General features: G+C 45.1%; 1 protein-coding gene across 2 annotated transcripts in view; it reads left to right on the top strand.

Annotated features, from left to right (window-relative positions):
• The window catches only part of PHLPP1 (PH domain and leucine rich repeat protein phosphatase 1), a 272576-nt gene extending 256847 nt beyond the window's left edge, over nucleotides 1-15729 (top strand). For both annotated transcript variants that reach the window (XM_082257744.1, XM_082257743.1), the window contains exon 17: nucleotides 13571-15729. In XM_082257744.1, the coding sequence (XP_082113870.1) occupies nucleotides 13571-14713 (1143 nt within the window). In that variant the 3' untranslated portion in view covers nucleotides 14714-15729. The remainder of the gene's footprint in view (nucleotides 1-13570) is intronic.
• The last annotated feature ends 233 nt before the right edge of the window (nucleotides 15730-15962 follow it).

Raw genomic sequence — 15962 nt, 5'->3', positions numbered from 1 at the left:
GCCTATTCCTGATAGGAGGAGCATAACTCTATAGTCTCTGACTAGATGGAGCTCCGTCTGTCGATGAACGATAGATAGGTATTTGATCCCCTACCAACCAACAATTCTGGCTTCAGTGTTGTGCTCATGTGGTACACCGATTAGTCCTATCAATTTAAGAAGGTCCTCCCAGCGACACCTGTTCACAGAATCTCTCTTCTATTCAAACCTCACCATCATGGGCAAGACCAAAAAGTGAGCGGTAACTCACCCCAAAACAAAGATTGACAAAAGTGTCTAGGTTGTCTATGAAAAATTCAGTATGGTGTACCCAGAAGTACATCAGGAATAACAGCACAATACACCCAATAGTCCATCCAGGCTATTGGCACATTAGACCAGAGTGGTGAGGGGAAAAAAACAATAGCATAAAGAATCATCTGTAAGGAGTGCAAGTAAAAAGAGTGTGCTAGCAAGACTTCAGGAAACGTGAGTGATTTCTCTAACAGCCCTTTTAGAAGTAGAATGTAGCTCCACCAGCAAGTGTCATGTTAGAATGGCGTAAAAAACAGCTAGTGCCCCAGGTTTAAAGGCAAAGACTGAAATCATGCCCAAACACCTCATAAGACCACAGTCCAGGGGGTCAGGCAGCATTGTCAATTGTACCAAATAATTTCAGCAGGGCAGAATCTGGACAAACCCGCCCATAAGTGTGGAGACAGCCACACCTACGTCACATCCAGTCAGAAGTTTTAGATGGTGTGAGAGTCAAATGACCTGTTATCTAGTTGCTGAAATATCAGTCTCCTTCAATTATTTCCATTCTTCCCAAAGCGATCGCACCGTGCATTAGGAGTTTGTTTTGTCATTTTGCAAAGGAGTATTGAAGAGAATGCATACATTAGGTGGTTATCTCTCCTCCATGCCATTGGGTTTGTGCCCAGTCAACTGTCAGTATTTGTCAGTCACTGTGTGTGCTGCTGCTTCTTACACTTGAGTCTCCTGCCATTTTTATTTGATGCCCCCCCCCTTTTTTTTTTCAATCTTCCTCCTACATGGCAGTTTCTCCCCCACATGTCTTTTCCCGTGTTCAACTAACTGGGCAGATTACCTCACCATGCATTTTTATTCCTCCTACATGTCACCCCTGATCCAATGTTAAAAATGCTCTTAACACCTAAGGGTCTGTTCATTAGGATGCAGTTACTTAAAGTATATTATTGTAGTTATAATTTAACAAGCATGCATACATCATGACATCACACATTCGTGTGGAATTACAGTATCTCACTTGATAGCCCATTCACACCTTTGTAGCATATTGCGGTAATGTACGTTAAGTGCATTACCATGTTGTGGTGCCATTCATTTTGAATGGTACTGCAACACTAAAGCAGCTCAACTCAACACATCGCTACCATGTGTTCTGGTGTGTTGCATCCAAAACAAATGGCCTTTTTTTTTTTTTTGTAGAAGTTTTGGTACATTACCAAGCCCTTTCATTTGTTATGGATCATCTAAATGTAAGTCATCACAAAGGTGTGACTAGGTGCTCAGTTATTGTAAATCTTCCTTTTTCACCCACGGAGGGACACAGGATTTCAGATACCATTGGATAATATTGCCTCCTAATAAGAGGATTGGACACTGCCAAACGCAAAAAAATTGCCAGCCACAGTAAAATCCTTGCTCTATCCAGGATGTCTGTTTTTTTTTCTTTTATGGTCCTAGAAGATTGGACGTCTATTCAGCTTTGTTGAGAAAAATCTAACCACTCTCTGCTTGCCTTTTGCATTTTTTTTTTTTCTCTTGGGATTCTTCTATCAATGTCAACCAAAATGCCTCACTACCTCGCTGCTTTTGCTGGTCTCTGCATAGCAGCTATTTGGACTGGCCTCTTTCCTAAGCCTAAGACCTAAGAACTGGACATCCAGGGCTCGCTTGGAATGTGACATTGGACTTGTAGTATTGTAGACTGGACTGTATTGAGGTGCTTTCCAGACCCTCATACACTGGTAAAAATCAGCACTTGATCCAATCTCTTAAGACTCCATTTAGTACAGCCATTTAGGCTGAAGCACCAGGAACTACCTAATTTATTTTCACTGCTGGGCACCTTGTGCTTTAGTTGCGATGGTTTGCTACAAGCCTCTGTTCCATGTGAGGTTTATATAGATGTGCAGTGTACTCTAGTTAGGGTAATGAGACACTGTGCCATTTGCAAAGAGCATCTGGTGTATTTGCTCTTTGAGGGGTGTCAGTTTGGTCCTACAACTTGATACCATCATTAAGGATTCCACAGGAGACCGGCGGACATCGGGTCCGCCGGTCACACGCGCCGGCTTCGTCGGGTACGAGCAGGAGCGCGCCTCCGGCGGCGCGCGCTCGCCCCCTATTCGCTCACAGGCTAGTGACGCATCGGTACGTCACTTTGCCTGGGAGGGGCTGACCGCCGCCGTATATAGTCGGGCGGCAGTCGGCAAGTGGTTAACTGAGCTATTCAGGTCACATGGTATTATCACACATTTGGGCATGTATACACATCCTAAATGACAGCGCAGTCCCTCCCTCCTTCATGGCCAGTCCCTCCCTCCTTCATTCCCAGTAACTAAAAAAGAACACAGTGGGTGGGATGTCACATCTTGATTGATGGATCATCAGCCTCCTATAAAAGCATGAGGACACAGGCTATACAGCATTTCAAGAGGCAGTGAAATCTCCTTCTACATGAACACTCTGGACTCGGACTGACCCTGCAGAGTTTCACGTGACCATTGTATACTGGTCAACTCACAAGGTATATAGCTGCAGCATTTTAATGTTAAAAGATTTCAAAGCTGTGGGGGGGCTGATTAATATTTTTTATATTACTGGGTTTATTAACACTTTAACCACTTGCCGACCGCCGCAAGTACATATACTGCGGCGGTCAGCCCCGGCCAGGCAAAGTGACGTATCGGTACGTCACTAGCCATCGTCGCTCTGGCACGTGCGCTCCCGCGGTCCCGCCAATGTCTTGATTGGGTTCAGAACCGATCAGTCATCAGGTCCAGGCCAATCATTTTTGGCCTGGACCTGTAGATCGGTTCTGCCCAATCAGATCCTTTGCTGAGCCTGTGAAATGTAAACACAGGCTCAGAAAAGATGTGTCCTCCCCTCCCATGATCCTTTTTGGATCCAGCGTGAGAGGAGAACACATCTCACTTTAAGTAACTGCACAAGCACACACTTGTACACTTAGGCACATTTAACCCCCGATCGCCCCCCCCCCCCAGTTAACCCCTACACCCCCTGTCACATATAGCATTTTTCTATATACCTGTGTGATTTGTGACCAGGTGTAGCGCTTGCGACCCCCCCCTTTTCACTTAAAATACCCGCCACCCCCCAATAAAGATTTAACCCCCTGACCCCCCCCCCCGATCACCCCCAGTTAACCCCTACCCCCTGTCGCATTGAACACTAATACAAAGGTAATATACTGTGTTTTTGTATTAGTGCGATTGTGACTTGACTTAGCGCTAGCGACTTTGTTTCTGTCCCAAAGGAGGTTTAGGGTCCCCGCCACCCCCCCAAATAAAGATTTAACCCCCTGATCACCCCTACACCCCCTGACACAACACACACTGTATACAGTATATAGCATTTTCCTATATACCCATATAAGTGTGATTTGTGACCAGGTGTAGCGCTTGCGGCCCTCCCTTTTTCACTTAAAATACCCGCCACCCCCCCAATAAAGATTTAACCCCCTGATCCCCCCCAGTTAACCCCTTCCCCCCTGTCACATTGCACCCTAATACAAACGTAATATACTGTTTTTCTGTATTTTGTATTAGTGTGTTTGTGACCTGAATTAGCGCTAGCAAGTTGGTTTCTGTCCCAAGGAGGTTTAGGGTCCCCGCCACCCCCCCAATAAAGATTTAACCCCCTGATCACCCCTACACCCCCTGTCACAACACACACTGTATACAGTATATAGCATTTTCTATATACCCGTATAAGTGTGACCAGGTTTAGCACTTGCCACCGTTCCTTTTATCCTTCGGATACCCAACGCCCCCTCCCAATAAAGATTGAACCCCCTGATCACATCCAGTTAACCCCTTCCCCCCTGTCACATTGCACACTAATACCCACGTAATATAGTGTTTTTACTGTATTTTGAGGTTGCGCTAGCGAGTTCGTTTCTATCCCAAAGGAGGTTTAGGGTCCCCGCAACCCCCCCATAAAGATTTAACCCCCTGATCCCCCCTGATCACCCCAGTTAACCCCTTTTTCTCTTACGTCCTCCGACAGTCGCCGCCTCTTCATATTCGTCACATATGGGGTATTAGACTTTGCTCCGAAGGAGTAGCTAGGCAACAGAATATGTTAACAATAAAGCTTTTAACATATCCCACCCTCAAGGGGTGGTCCCCTCAGTCAATACCCTCCTACTTCCTGCAACCATATCTCAGTTTTAATGTCTAGCTTGTCAGGAGTGGCTGGCTTTTTCTGTGCTGGGGCTTTCTGCCCCAGACTCTTTCTTCTTTTTAAAATTTTGTTTGAGTTTTCTCTCTACCTTTACTTAGCTGTTATTTTTGTCAGCATTAGTTAGTTCTTCGGACGAAGAGGATCATGCAGACTGGGTCTCGGGCTGATCCCCCTGATCGCAGGACGGACCGGCTGCAGGGCTGTCCGGTTCGGGTGCAGACGGACAATGCCACGGCGGTGGCCTACATCAACCACCAAGGGGGCACCAGGAGTGCCCGGGCGGCTCGAGAAGTGGCCGACATTCTGTCTTGGGCCGAGACTCATGTCCCGGCGATAACGGCAGTTCACATTCTGGGGGTGGAGAACTGGCAGGCGGACTATCTGAGTCGCCAGACCCTGGATCAGGGGGAATGGTCTCTTCACCCGGCTGTCTTCCAGATGTTGTGCGCGAAGTGGGGTCTTCCAGATGTGGATCTGTTCGCGTCTCGTCTCAACAACAAGGTGAGAAGGTTCGTGGCAAGGACGCGCGACCCTCGGGCAGACGCGTTAGTGGCCCCGTGGCATCAGTACAGGCTGATGTACGCGTTCCCACCGATTCAGTTGCTGTCCAGGTTCCTTCGCAGGTTGCTCTCGGAACGCAGCACGGTGATTCTTGTGGCACCGGACTGGCCTCGCCGGTCCTGGTACGCAGACCTCGTGAATCTGGCGGTCGACGCCCCTTGGCGTCTGCCTCTTCGAGATGATCTACTGTCTCAGGGACCGATTTACCATCCCGCTTTACAGTCGCTGGCTTTGACGGCCTGGCTGTTGAGACAGAGGTCCTGAAGGAGAAGGGTCTCTCTCCAGAGGTCGTTCATACTTTGATCAACGCTAGGAAGTCTTCCTCGGGGAAGGTTTATTACCGTACTTGGAAGGCCTATTTTGCCTGGTGTGAGTCCAGGGGGTTTTCACCCCGCACGTACTCGGTTTCCCGTGTGCTGTCTTTTCTTCAGACGGGTGTTGATCAGCGTTTGGCGCTGGCTACGATAAAGGGTCAGGTGTCTGCGCTGGCCGTTCTGTTTCAACGTCCCGTGGCTTCCGACTCCTTGGTTGGCACTTTTATTCAGGGTGTGCGGCATCTGGTTCCTCCTAGGAGGGATCCTTTGCCCCCTTGGGACTTGAATCTCGTTCTATCTGTGTTACAACGTGCTCCTTTTGAACAGATCAGGGAGATCTCGTTGTCTATGTTGTCCAAAAAGGTCGCCTTTTTGGTGGCGATCACTTCGGCTCGCAGAGTGTCGGAGCTGGCGGCTTTGTCCTGCAAGTCTCCGTACCTGGTTATTCATTTGGATAAGGTGGTCTTGCGACCTAATCCTTCTTTTCTTCCGAAACGAGTTTCGGAATTCCATCTTAATGAGGATATTGTCTTGCCTTCGCTGTGCGCGAAGCCTAAACATCCGAAGGAGGTGAGATTGCATTCTCTGGATGTTGTTCGGGCGATAAGGGTTTACCTTAAATCGACTGAGTCTTTTCGTAAGACTGACTCCTTGTTTGTTCTTCCAGAGGGTCCTCGGAAGGGCATGGCGGCTTCGGCCTCTACCATCGCCAAATGGATCAGGCAGACCATTGAACAGGCCTATGCTTTGCAGGGTAAGGCTCCTCCTGCCCCTGTGAAGGCGCACTCTACTAGATCTTTGAGTACGTCTTGGGCCTGTCGTCATGGGGCTTCTGTAGCCCAGGTGTGTAAGGCGGCAACCTGGTCGACCGTGCACACTTTCACAAAATTCTACAAAGTAGATGTTCAGGCATCGGCGGATGCTTCCTTTGGCCGCAAGGTTCTTAGTGCGGCTGTTCCATAGGGTCCCTTGTTGGGGACTCCTGGCTGTTGGGATAGTTTTTTGTATCCCCGGGTTTTTTGTCTTCTCCTGGGTTGTTGCTCCTGTTGCCCAGCTGGTTTCCTTCCTTTGGTAAGGTTCCTTTCTTTGATGCGGAGACTGCGTTGCCTTTTCGGCGCGGATGCGTTTCCCACCCCTCATGTTTGCACTGCTTTGGGACGTCCCCATATGTGACGAATATGAAGAGGCGGCGACTGTCGGAGGACGTAAGAGAAAACGGAATTTTTGTAAAATCTTACCTGTAAAATTCCTTTCTCTGAGTCCTCCGACAGTCGCCGCCCCCGCCCCTCTTTTGGGGTTTGGTTGTATACTCTACTGCTATTCCACTAAAACTGAGATATGGTTGCAGGAAGTAGGAGGGTATTGACTGAGGGGACCACCCCTTGAGGGTGGGATATGTTAAAAGCTTTATTGTTAACATATTCTGTTGCCTAGCTACTCCTTCGGAGCAAAGTCTAATACCCCATATGTGACGAATATGAAGAGGCGGCGACTGTCGGAGGACTCAGAGAAAGGAATTTACAAAAATTCCGTTTTTTGCCCTGTCAGTGTCACTTTTATAGTGTACAGTTTTTTTTTTTTTTTTTTCTGATCACTATTATTAGTGACACAGGTGACATTAGCTAGTGTTAGTGTCAGTCTAAAGCGCAGATCCCCGGCGCATAGTTAGAAATAACCCCTTGATTACCACACACACACACACACACTTCCACTACTAGTATAGTGTTTGAACAGATCAATATCTGATCTGATCAGAAGTATACTAGCGCCCCCATAGTTTAGGGTTCCCAAAACGCAGTGTTTGCACGATCAGCACTGATGCCTGCCAGCACCTGCGTTTAACCCTTTCACCCAGGCAAGTGTAGTAATCAATAGATTACTGTCACTTACAAAAAAACACAACACACAAAACCACTGTGTTAGCAGAGTCAGGCCTGATCCCTGCTAGCATTAGCAGTTTTTTTTGGTAGCGCTTGAAATAGTCCTTGACAACCAGGTACTTTTATTACCTGTGAGTCGCACTACTGTACCGGTAAATTTAGTTACCAAAATGACCAAACGTTTGTACAGTGGTGAAGAGGTATATAGTTACTGGTATAGAGGTATACTGGCCATGTCAGATGATAGCGATGGGGAAGCTACACTGACAGAATTGGTGTCAGTATACGAACCTGATGACAGCACCGGTTCCCTGACAGATAGCTCCGACGACGGATGGGTCCCTGTTAGACCCAGGCGTACCCAACCCCATTCTGGAGTTGTTGAGATGCAGGAATCGCAAGGTGCTCGTATGGAGCAGAGTGTGGTTACTAGTGGCGCTCATCCTTCTGGTGACCTGGCAAGCACCAGCGGCCTAGTACACCCTGGACCTACTACAACCAGCACTGCAGTAACACTTGGTGACTTGGCGAGTCCCATAAGTGTAGTTGAAGCTGGTGCAGTGGCTAGCACGAGTAGTGGCCCGCAGCCACTGCGTATTCGAAGACAGGCCCGTAGAGCCCATAGTGCCATCCCTGATGCGCTGGCATATCCCAAATGGCAACCCACTGATTCTACAGCGCCAGTACTTCCCCCATTCACTGCCCAACCTGGAATCCACGTGGAGAGCTGGTTTTAGGCCCCTGAACTTTTTTGAGCTGTTCTTCACGGAAGATCTTTACGGATCTATTGTGGATCAATCAAATTTATACGCACAACAATTTATCGCCGCCAACCCAAATTCGCCCCTTGCCAGACCATTCGGCTGGAAACCTATAACGGTTTCCGATTTTAAAATCTTTCTGGGCCTTTCCCTCCACATGGGCATAACTAAACAGAGTGAATTGCGGCTATATTGATCCACTAGCCCACTTCACCATATGCGCATGTACTCTGCAAATTCTGCGATTTATGCATTTCAGCGACAATGAAATCTGTCGTCCTTGAAGACCTGCATATGATCGGCTCTAGAAAATTCGGCCCCTCATAGACCACTTCAATTTAGCAGTTTGCAGCCTTGTTTACCCCTGAACAAGTTGTCTGCGTTGACGAGTCCCTGATTAAATTTACTGGCCGCCTTGCTATGAAACAGTACCTCCCCAGCAAGCGTGCCAAGTACGGGGTCAAGCTGTATAAACTGTGTGACAGGGCCACAGGTTATACAGTTAGTTTCCGGGTCTATGAGGGAAAAGATAGCTGTGTGGAGCCCCCCAACTGCCCAGACTACATAGGGAGCAGCGGCAAGGTAGTTTGGGACTTGGTGTCACCCTTATCCGGAAAGGGGTACCATTTGTACGTGGACAAATTTTACACAAGCGTGCCACTATTTAGTCATCTTTCTGAATTACAAATTGGCGCATGTGGCACCGTGCGACCTAATCGCCGGGGCTTCCCCCAACGGCTTGTAAATTCCCGTCTTAGTCGGGGGGCGAGAGCCTGCTTGAAAACAAACAAATTGCTTGCAGTGAAGTGGAGGGATACACGGGATGTTTATGGTCTGTCCTCCCTTCACGCAGACACGATGATCCAAATTCCTACGGCAACTGGCGTTATGGAGAAACCCCTCTGTGTCCACGAATGTAACCTTAATATGGGAGGGGTGGACCTTAACGACCAGCTTTTGGCGCCGTATTTAGTTGCCCGTAAAGCCAGACGCTGGTACAAAAAAGTGTCTGTTTACTTATACCAATTGGCTATGCTGAACGCCTTTGTCCTATACAGGGCGTCAGGACGAATTGGATCCTTCCAGGAATTTCAGGAAGCGATCATCCTTGCCTACCTGTACCCAGGAGGCATGCCTGCCCAACTTCCCCTTCCAGATGCAGTGAGCCGGCTGCATGAGAGGCATTTTTCACATGTCCTCCCGAGTACCCCTACCCAAAGACTACCCCAAAGAAGATGACGTGTCTGTAGCAGGCGCGGATTTAGGCGTGACACCCGTTGTTATTATTGTCCTAAATGTCCTGACCAACCTGGTCTCTGCATCGGGGAATGTTTCGAGCGCTACCATACACTAGTGGAGTATTAGTGTAGGGTACAGCACGACACAGTGTAGGGCACACAAACACAGGGTCTCGAAGATGTTGGATGGCTATCGACATTTTGAGAGAACCAAGCTGGAAAATCGCAGTTGGAAATAAAAAAAAACAGTTAGAAAAATAAAAGAATCCAAAAACAGTTGTCAGTCATTTTATATGTTCTTCTACTCTTCCTACTGTACTTTTACTCTACTTTGTTAGTTTTTCATTCTTTTGTGACCTTTTTCTCTTGCAGGTACTTGTCGGCTGCCACATTGATTTTATATATTCTGACACAAACAGTGTTTGTGCTCAGCATATATGAATACCTTTTTGCTGGCAGCAGCTGTGGTGATTTTCTGATTTCAGCACTGCAGTTAAAATCCTATTTAGGTATACGTGGAATAGTGTCGTGTATACCCGTCAAATTAAGTGGGTGGATGTTTGGGTGGTTAATGATGGGTAATACTACACATTATTCCTGTGCTGATTTCTGATAGGTTCTCTTTTTTTTTTTCGTTCAGCCCACAGGCTGCATGGAAAAAAAAAACCTACACTATATGCCAAACAAGGACCAGCAATGTACTGGTACGTTGCTGGACTTTGAGTGGTTATACCAGGATGATGCCTGCAGATTTAGGCATCATCTTGGTATCGTTTTTTACAGCCAGCGGTCGGTTTACATGTAAAAGCAATCCTAGCGGATAATTGGCTGCTAGACTGCTTTTACATGCAGTGGGAGGGGACTCCCCCCCCCCCCCCCCCCCCCCCAGCACCTCCCCCCCCCAAAACCGCCTTCCGTGGTTTTTCTCGGGCTCTCCTGTCCCACCGGTTAACCCGAGAGTGCAGCCGGTGGTTCAATTATCTAACCATAGAGCTAATTGGAGATGAAAATGGCTCCAATCATCTCTATGGCCCAAGATACCGGAAGCTATAAGCATTTCATGACTTCTGTTTCGCCAGAAATAAACAGGGCCATTGGGAAATTGGGGAAAGACTTTTAAAGGCTTTTAAAAATGTACGTAGTTTGTTGCCGCTGCACAGGCGTGCGCAATTTTTAAAGCATGTCATGTTTGGTATCTATGTACTCGGCATAAGATAATCTTTTAAATTGTACCGAACAAATTGGAATTATATAGTGTATTTGTGCAATAAATAAAAAAAAAATGTGTTTTTTTCGCAGAAATTGTGTTTGGAAAATCTGTGCGCAAATACAGTGTGACAAAAAAATGTAACATCCACCATTTTATTCTATAGGGCCTCTGCTTTAAAGAAATATATAAGTAATTTTCTAGTAAAAAAAAAATATTTTTTCATGTAAACAAAAAGTCACAGAAAAGGCTTGGTTTTCAAGTGGTTAGAAGAGTGGGTGATGTGTGGATAAGATTGAGCATAAAATGCCGGGACAGTTCAAACACCCCCCAAATGACCCCTTTTTGAAAAGTTTTTTTTTTTTTTTTTACAGAAAGTTGTCCCTAAATGATATATTGCTCACGCATGCCATGGGAATATGTGAAATGACACCCCAAAATACATTCTGTTGCTTCTCCTGAGTACAGGGATACCACATGTGTGAGACTTTTTGGGAGCCTAGCTGTGTACGCGACCCCGAAAACCAATACCCATCTTCAGGTTTTCTAATGGCGTAAATTGCTGATTTTACCACTGCGCTACCTGTCAGTTTCAGAGGCCCTGAAATTTCAAGATAGCACAAAACCCCCCCAAATGACCCCATTTTGGAAAGTAGACACTCCAAGCTATTAGCTTGAGAGGCATAAGTCCATGGAATAGTTTATATTTTGCCACAAGTTTCGGGAAAATTATTATTTTTTTGTTTTGTTTTGTTTTTTTTTACACAAAGTTGTCCGTAAATGATATAATGCTCACACATGCCATGGGTATATGTGAAATGACACCCCAAAATACATTCTGCTGCTTCTCCTGAGTACAGGGATAAACCATGTGTGAGACTTTTTGGCAGTCTAGCCGCGTACAGGACCCGGAAAACCAATCCGCACCTTCTGGCTTTCTAAAGGGCGTAAATTGTTGATCTCACTCCTTACTACCTATCACACTTTTGAAGTCCATGAAATGCCAAGATGGCACAAACCCCCCCCCCAAATGACCCCATTTTGCAAAGTAGACTCTCCAATCTATTTGCTGAGAGGCATGGTGAGTATTTTGCAGCTCTCATTTTTTTTTGGGAAAATGAAGAAAAAAACAGGAAAATGCATTTTTTTTCCTCTTTTTTCAATTTCCAAAACTTTGTGACAAAAAGTTAGATCTGCAAAACACTCAACATTCCTCTCTGTAAATAGCTTAGGGTGTCTACTTTCCAAAAAGGGGTCATTTGGGGGGGGGGGGGGGCCTCCGAAACTGTGATGGGTAGTGAGTAAAATCAACAATTTACGCCCTTGGAAAGCCTGAAAGTGGGGATTGGCTTTCGGGGTCCTGTACTCGGCTAGACTGCAAAGAAGTCCCAAACATGGGGTATCTCTGTACTCAGGAGAAGCAGCAGAATGTATTTTGGGGTGTCATTTCACATATACCCATGTCATGTGTGAGAAATGTATCTTTTAGTGACAACGTTGTGTAAAAAAATAAATAAATAAAAATTGTAATTTTCCCAAAACTTGTGGCAAAATATAAAATATTCCATGGACTCACCATGCCTCTCAGCAAACAGCTTGGGGCGTCTACTTTCCAACATGGGGTCATTTGGGGGGGGGGGGGGGGTTTGTACTATCTTGACATTTCAGGGCCTCCTAAACCGTTATTGGTAGTGAGAAAATGCAATGAAAAATGTACGCCCTTTGAAATTCTGATGGTGGTGATTTGTTTTCGGGCTCCCGTACACTGCTGGGCTCCCAAAAAGTCTCACATATCTGGTATCCCTGTACTCAGGAGAAGCAGCAGAATATATTTTGGGGTGTAATTACACATATACCCATGACATGTGTGAGCAATATATAATTTCAATGACAACTTTGTGTAAAAAAAAAAATATATATATATATATTTTTTTTTTAGTCATTTTTCAAACACCTGTGACAAAAAAAAATTAAATATTCAATGAGCTCAACATGCCTCTCAGAACATTCCTTAGGATGTCTACTTTCCAAAACGTGGTAGTTTGGGGGGGTTTTGTACTGCCCTGCCATTTTAGCACTTAATGAAATGAGATAGGCAGTCAGAAATTAAAGCTGCGTAAATTTCAGTATTTACACCATAGTTTGTAGACGCTATAACTTTTGCGCAAACCAATAAAAATACGCTCATTGAAATTTTTTTTGTCAGACATGTAGCTAAATATATTTTGGCCAAAAAATATGACCTAAATTGAGTATATTGGATATTTTTTAAAAGGCAAAGTTGAAAATGTCATTTTTTCTCAATTTTCGCTCTTATTTTTTATTATCGCAAAAATTAAAAAGCGCAGAGGTGATCAAATACCACCAAAAGAAAGCTCTGTGGGAAAAAAAGGACGTAAATTTCGTTTGGGTACAGCATTGCATGACCGCGCAATTGTCAGTTAGTCACGAAGTGCCATGTTGAAAAAAGGGGTCTGGTCAGGAAGGGGGTAAAATCTTCCGGGGCTTAAGTGGTTAAGATAGCATGAGGTAACTACTTTTGTGATCGTAAAATAATATAAGGCCTTTGTGAACATGAAGTTGCAAATTCTGTGCATTTGTGATATTAATTATTATTATCATTTAAAGAAGAGTATGACCAGAGCTTTTTTGGCCATTCTTCTCCTATGGATCACAGGAGTGCAGTTCATTCTGCACACCTGTGACCGTTTCAGCCAACAGCGGGCTAAAGTCCGAAGTCGGCAGACTTCACTCAGCCATTCCAGGTGCTAGATTGATATTGACCTTGCAGTCTGGATCCACCCAGGTTCTTGGCCTTGCAGCTGGCTCAGCCTCTCAGTGAGCTGCTGGGAGACTGAAACTGCCACTCCCACCCCCTCCACAGCCCAGCCTCCCTGTGAACGCTGAAGGGGCAGAGCAGAGAGCCTGACGGTCACCACTCTTTGCTCAGAGTGGAGGGGAGAACTGAGCAATCAGCGGTGTTTGATTGCTCGGTTGCCAGTGCAGAGGCGACTCAATGACTACTAGGTGAGTACAATTTTTTATTTTATTTTTTTAAACCCCAAACTTCTCTTGTAATTCTGTTCAATACATTTATACTGTGTATACCTATTTGTTCATTTTAAATAAAAATTAAAACTGTATTCTCTTGCAGGATGGTAAAGTAAACGGAGTGACTGACTGTACACGTATTTTGGGATACACCTTCCTGCATCCGAGTGTTACTCCAAGGCCTTTTGTTCAGTCTGTTACTCTAACGCCTCAAGATGAATTCTTTATTCTTGGAAGCAAGGGATTATGGGATAGCATCTCAGAGGAAGAAGCTGTTGAGACAATCAGAAATGTGCCAGATGCTCTGGCTGCCTCCAAGAAGTTATGCAGCTTAGCACAGAGTTACGGCTGCAGTGGGAGCATATGTGCAGTTGTTGTGCAGCTGAATGTTGCAGAAGACTGCTTCTGCTGCTGTGAACTGAATGGTGGCATTCCACCACCCAGCCCAGGGATCTTCACACCGTCTGTCAATGTTATTAAGGACCGTGCCCAAGACAGCTTAGGCATGCCATCTTCTAGCAGTGGCCTAGCTTCTGAAATCAGCAGTGAGATATCGACCTCTGAGATGAGCAGTGAAGTTGGGTCCACAGCCTCTGATGAACCTCCGGCAGTTTCCCTTCATGAGAATGGAGTTGGTCCTGCAGGATGCCCAAGTGAACAGCGTTGTACATTACATCCTGTATGCCTGTCTAGCTCTTTTCAACGACAACTATCCAGTGCCACTTTTTCCAGTGCCTTTTCAGACAATGGTCTTGACAGTGAGGATGAGGAACCTATTGAAGGTGTTTTCTCCAATGGAAGCCGCGTTGAGGTAGAAGTGGACATACATTGCTCGCGATTTAGAAATGGTGGGCAGCCTGCTCCTACCTGCACTGTCTTAGAGCCCACTGATGAGGGCATTGTTGTAAGCGCCAATGAGGATGACCTGGGAGGCTTAGTCAGGAGACAGGACTTTTCTTCCAACACTCTTGGTCGTCGGAGAGGCAATGGCTCAGTGGCACCATCTGAGCAAAGTCATAATCTAATTGAGGTTGCTGCAGATGCACCTTTACGAAAAACAGGAGGATATTTTGCAGCACCAGCGCAGCCAGATCCTGATGATCAGTTTATTATACCTCCTGAACTTGAGGAGGAAGTAAAGGAGATTATGAAGCAACATCAGGAACAGCAGCAACAGCTGCAACTTCAGCAGCATAGACAGTATCAAATGGACCAGTTACCAGACTGCTATGATACACCACTATGACACTTTCATTCCTGAGTGACTCCATTTTAACTGAAATTTTGAGCTTCCTCCACTCTTCCAATTATGAGGACGGCAAATTTTAGGTACTTTTTTTTTCTATCAGCATCTGCTCATCTTCCTTTTTAAATAATGTAATGTTTCCATTTTCCACTTCTTTCCTGTACTAGTTCATTACTTGCACCCTTCCTTTTTTTTTAACTAACCACCAGCTTTCTTCTACAGATGCTTTAACAACCAACTTTTAATCACTGTTTTCCATAACATATCATGTTTAAGGAAATTAAAGTTTGAAGAGAGGTTTTGATGAAAAAAAAGTTTAATATATTACAGAGATACAAATAATACAGATTTGTAATATTTTTTAAGAAACAAAAATAGTTTTGTTTAATTTTGAAGCGCAACAGTGTCTGGCAAAGCTAAAGACTTGTAACCTAAAATTCCTTGTGGAAGTGAGGACACAAACTTCTGTGTAGAGATGGACCATGGGAAGTGCTAGATATTTGTAGAACAATATGACTTAACTCTTAGGAGTTGCTTACTCTTTCCAGTGACTTAAAAATCACGGAGTTTCACTAATTTTCTCTGAGAGAACAGTTGATTAGGACATTTTGGCTCTTTTGCTGCTGGCAGGAGCTGTCTGGTTACCTCAGGCATTTCCTTCCAGCAATTTAAGGGTTAATGTATATAGCTTATGTATTGTATAGTGTTCATTATGATACACTCTGTGGTGCTGCAGCTATCAGAAGGATTTTCTGTGCTGGAGATCCATGACAAGAGTATTTTTCTCAACCGATGTGAGCATTACTGGGTAAATTTAATATATTTTTTAGCTTTGTGAAGGCACAAACAGTATCAAAAGGGTAAAATCGAAGGGTTTATTTTTTTGTTTATGCAGCAATCAAGTCACAGCTGATATGAATGGCTGTGGTGAAAAATTTGATTTTTCTTGAAAAACTGAAAGAAAAAAAAAATGGAGCATTATCTGCTGGACCAAGTCCCCTGTCAAACTCCCCCCCCCCCCCCCCCCCCTCTTTTTTTTTTTTTTTTTTTTTCTTTTCCCCTCTCCTGTATTGCAGCCACCACAATCCAGCATGATTGTACAAAGCTCATTTAGATTCAACCTACCCGGAGTTATATCAATGCAGAATGCACAGATGAAAGTGTTGTCATTTTGGTATAATAAACATCAAACTTTACAAGTAACACAAAGCTTCCTGTCGTTTCTACAAAAGCACCATGTGGACTGTGT

Source organism: Pelophylax lessonae, assembly GCF_965119305.1.
Source record: "Pelophylax lessonae genome assembly, chromosome: 5".
Taxonomy (NCBI): Eukaryota; Metazoa; Chordata; class Amphibia; order Anura; family Ranidae; genus Pelophylax; species Pelophylax lessonae.
Note: the sequence above shows the minus strand (reverse complement) of the source record. Positions and strands in the feature narration are given on the sequence as shown.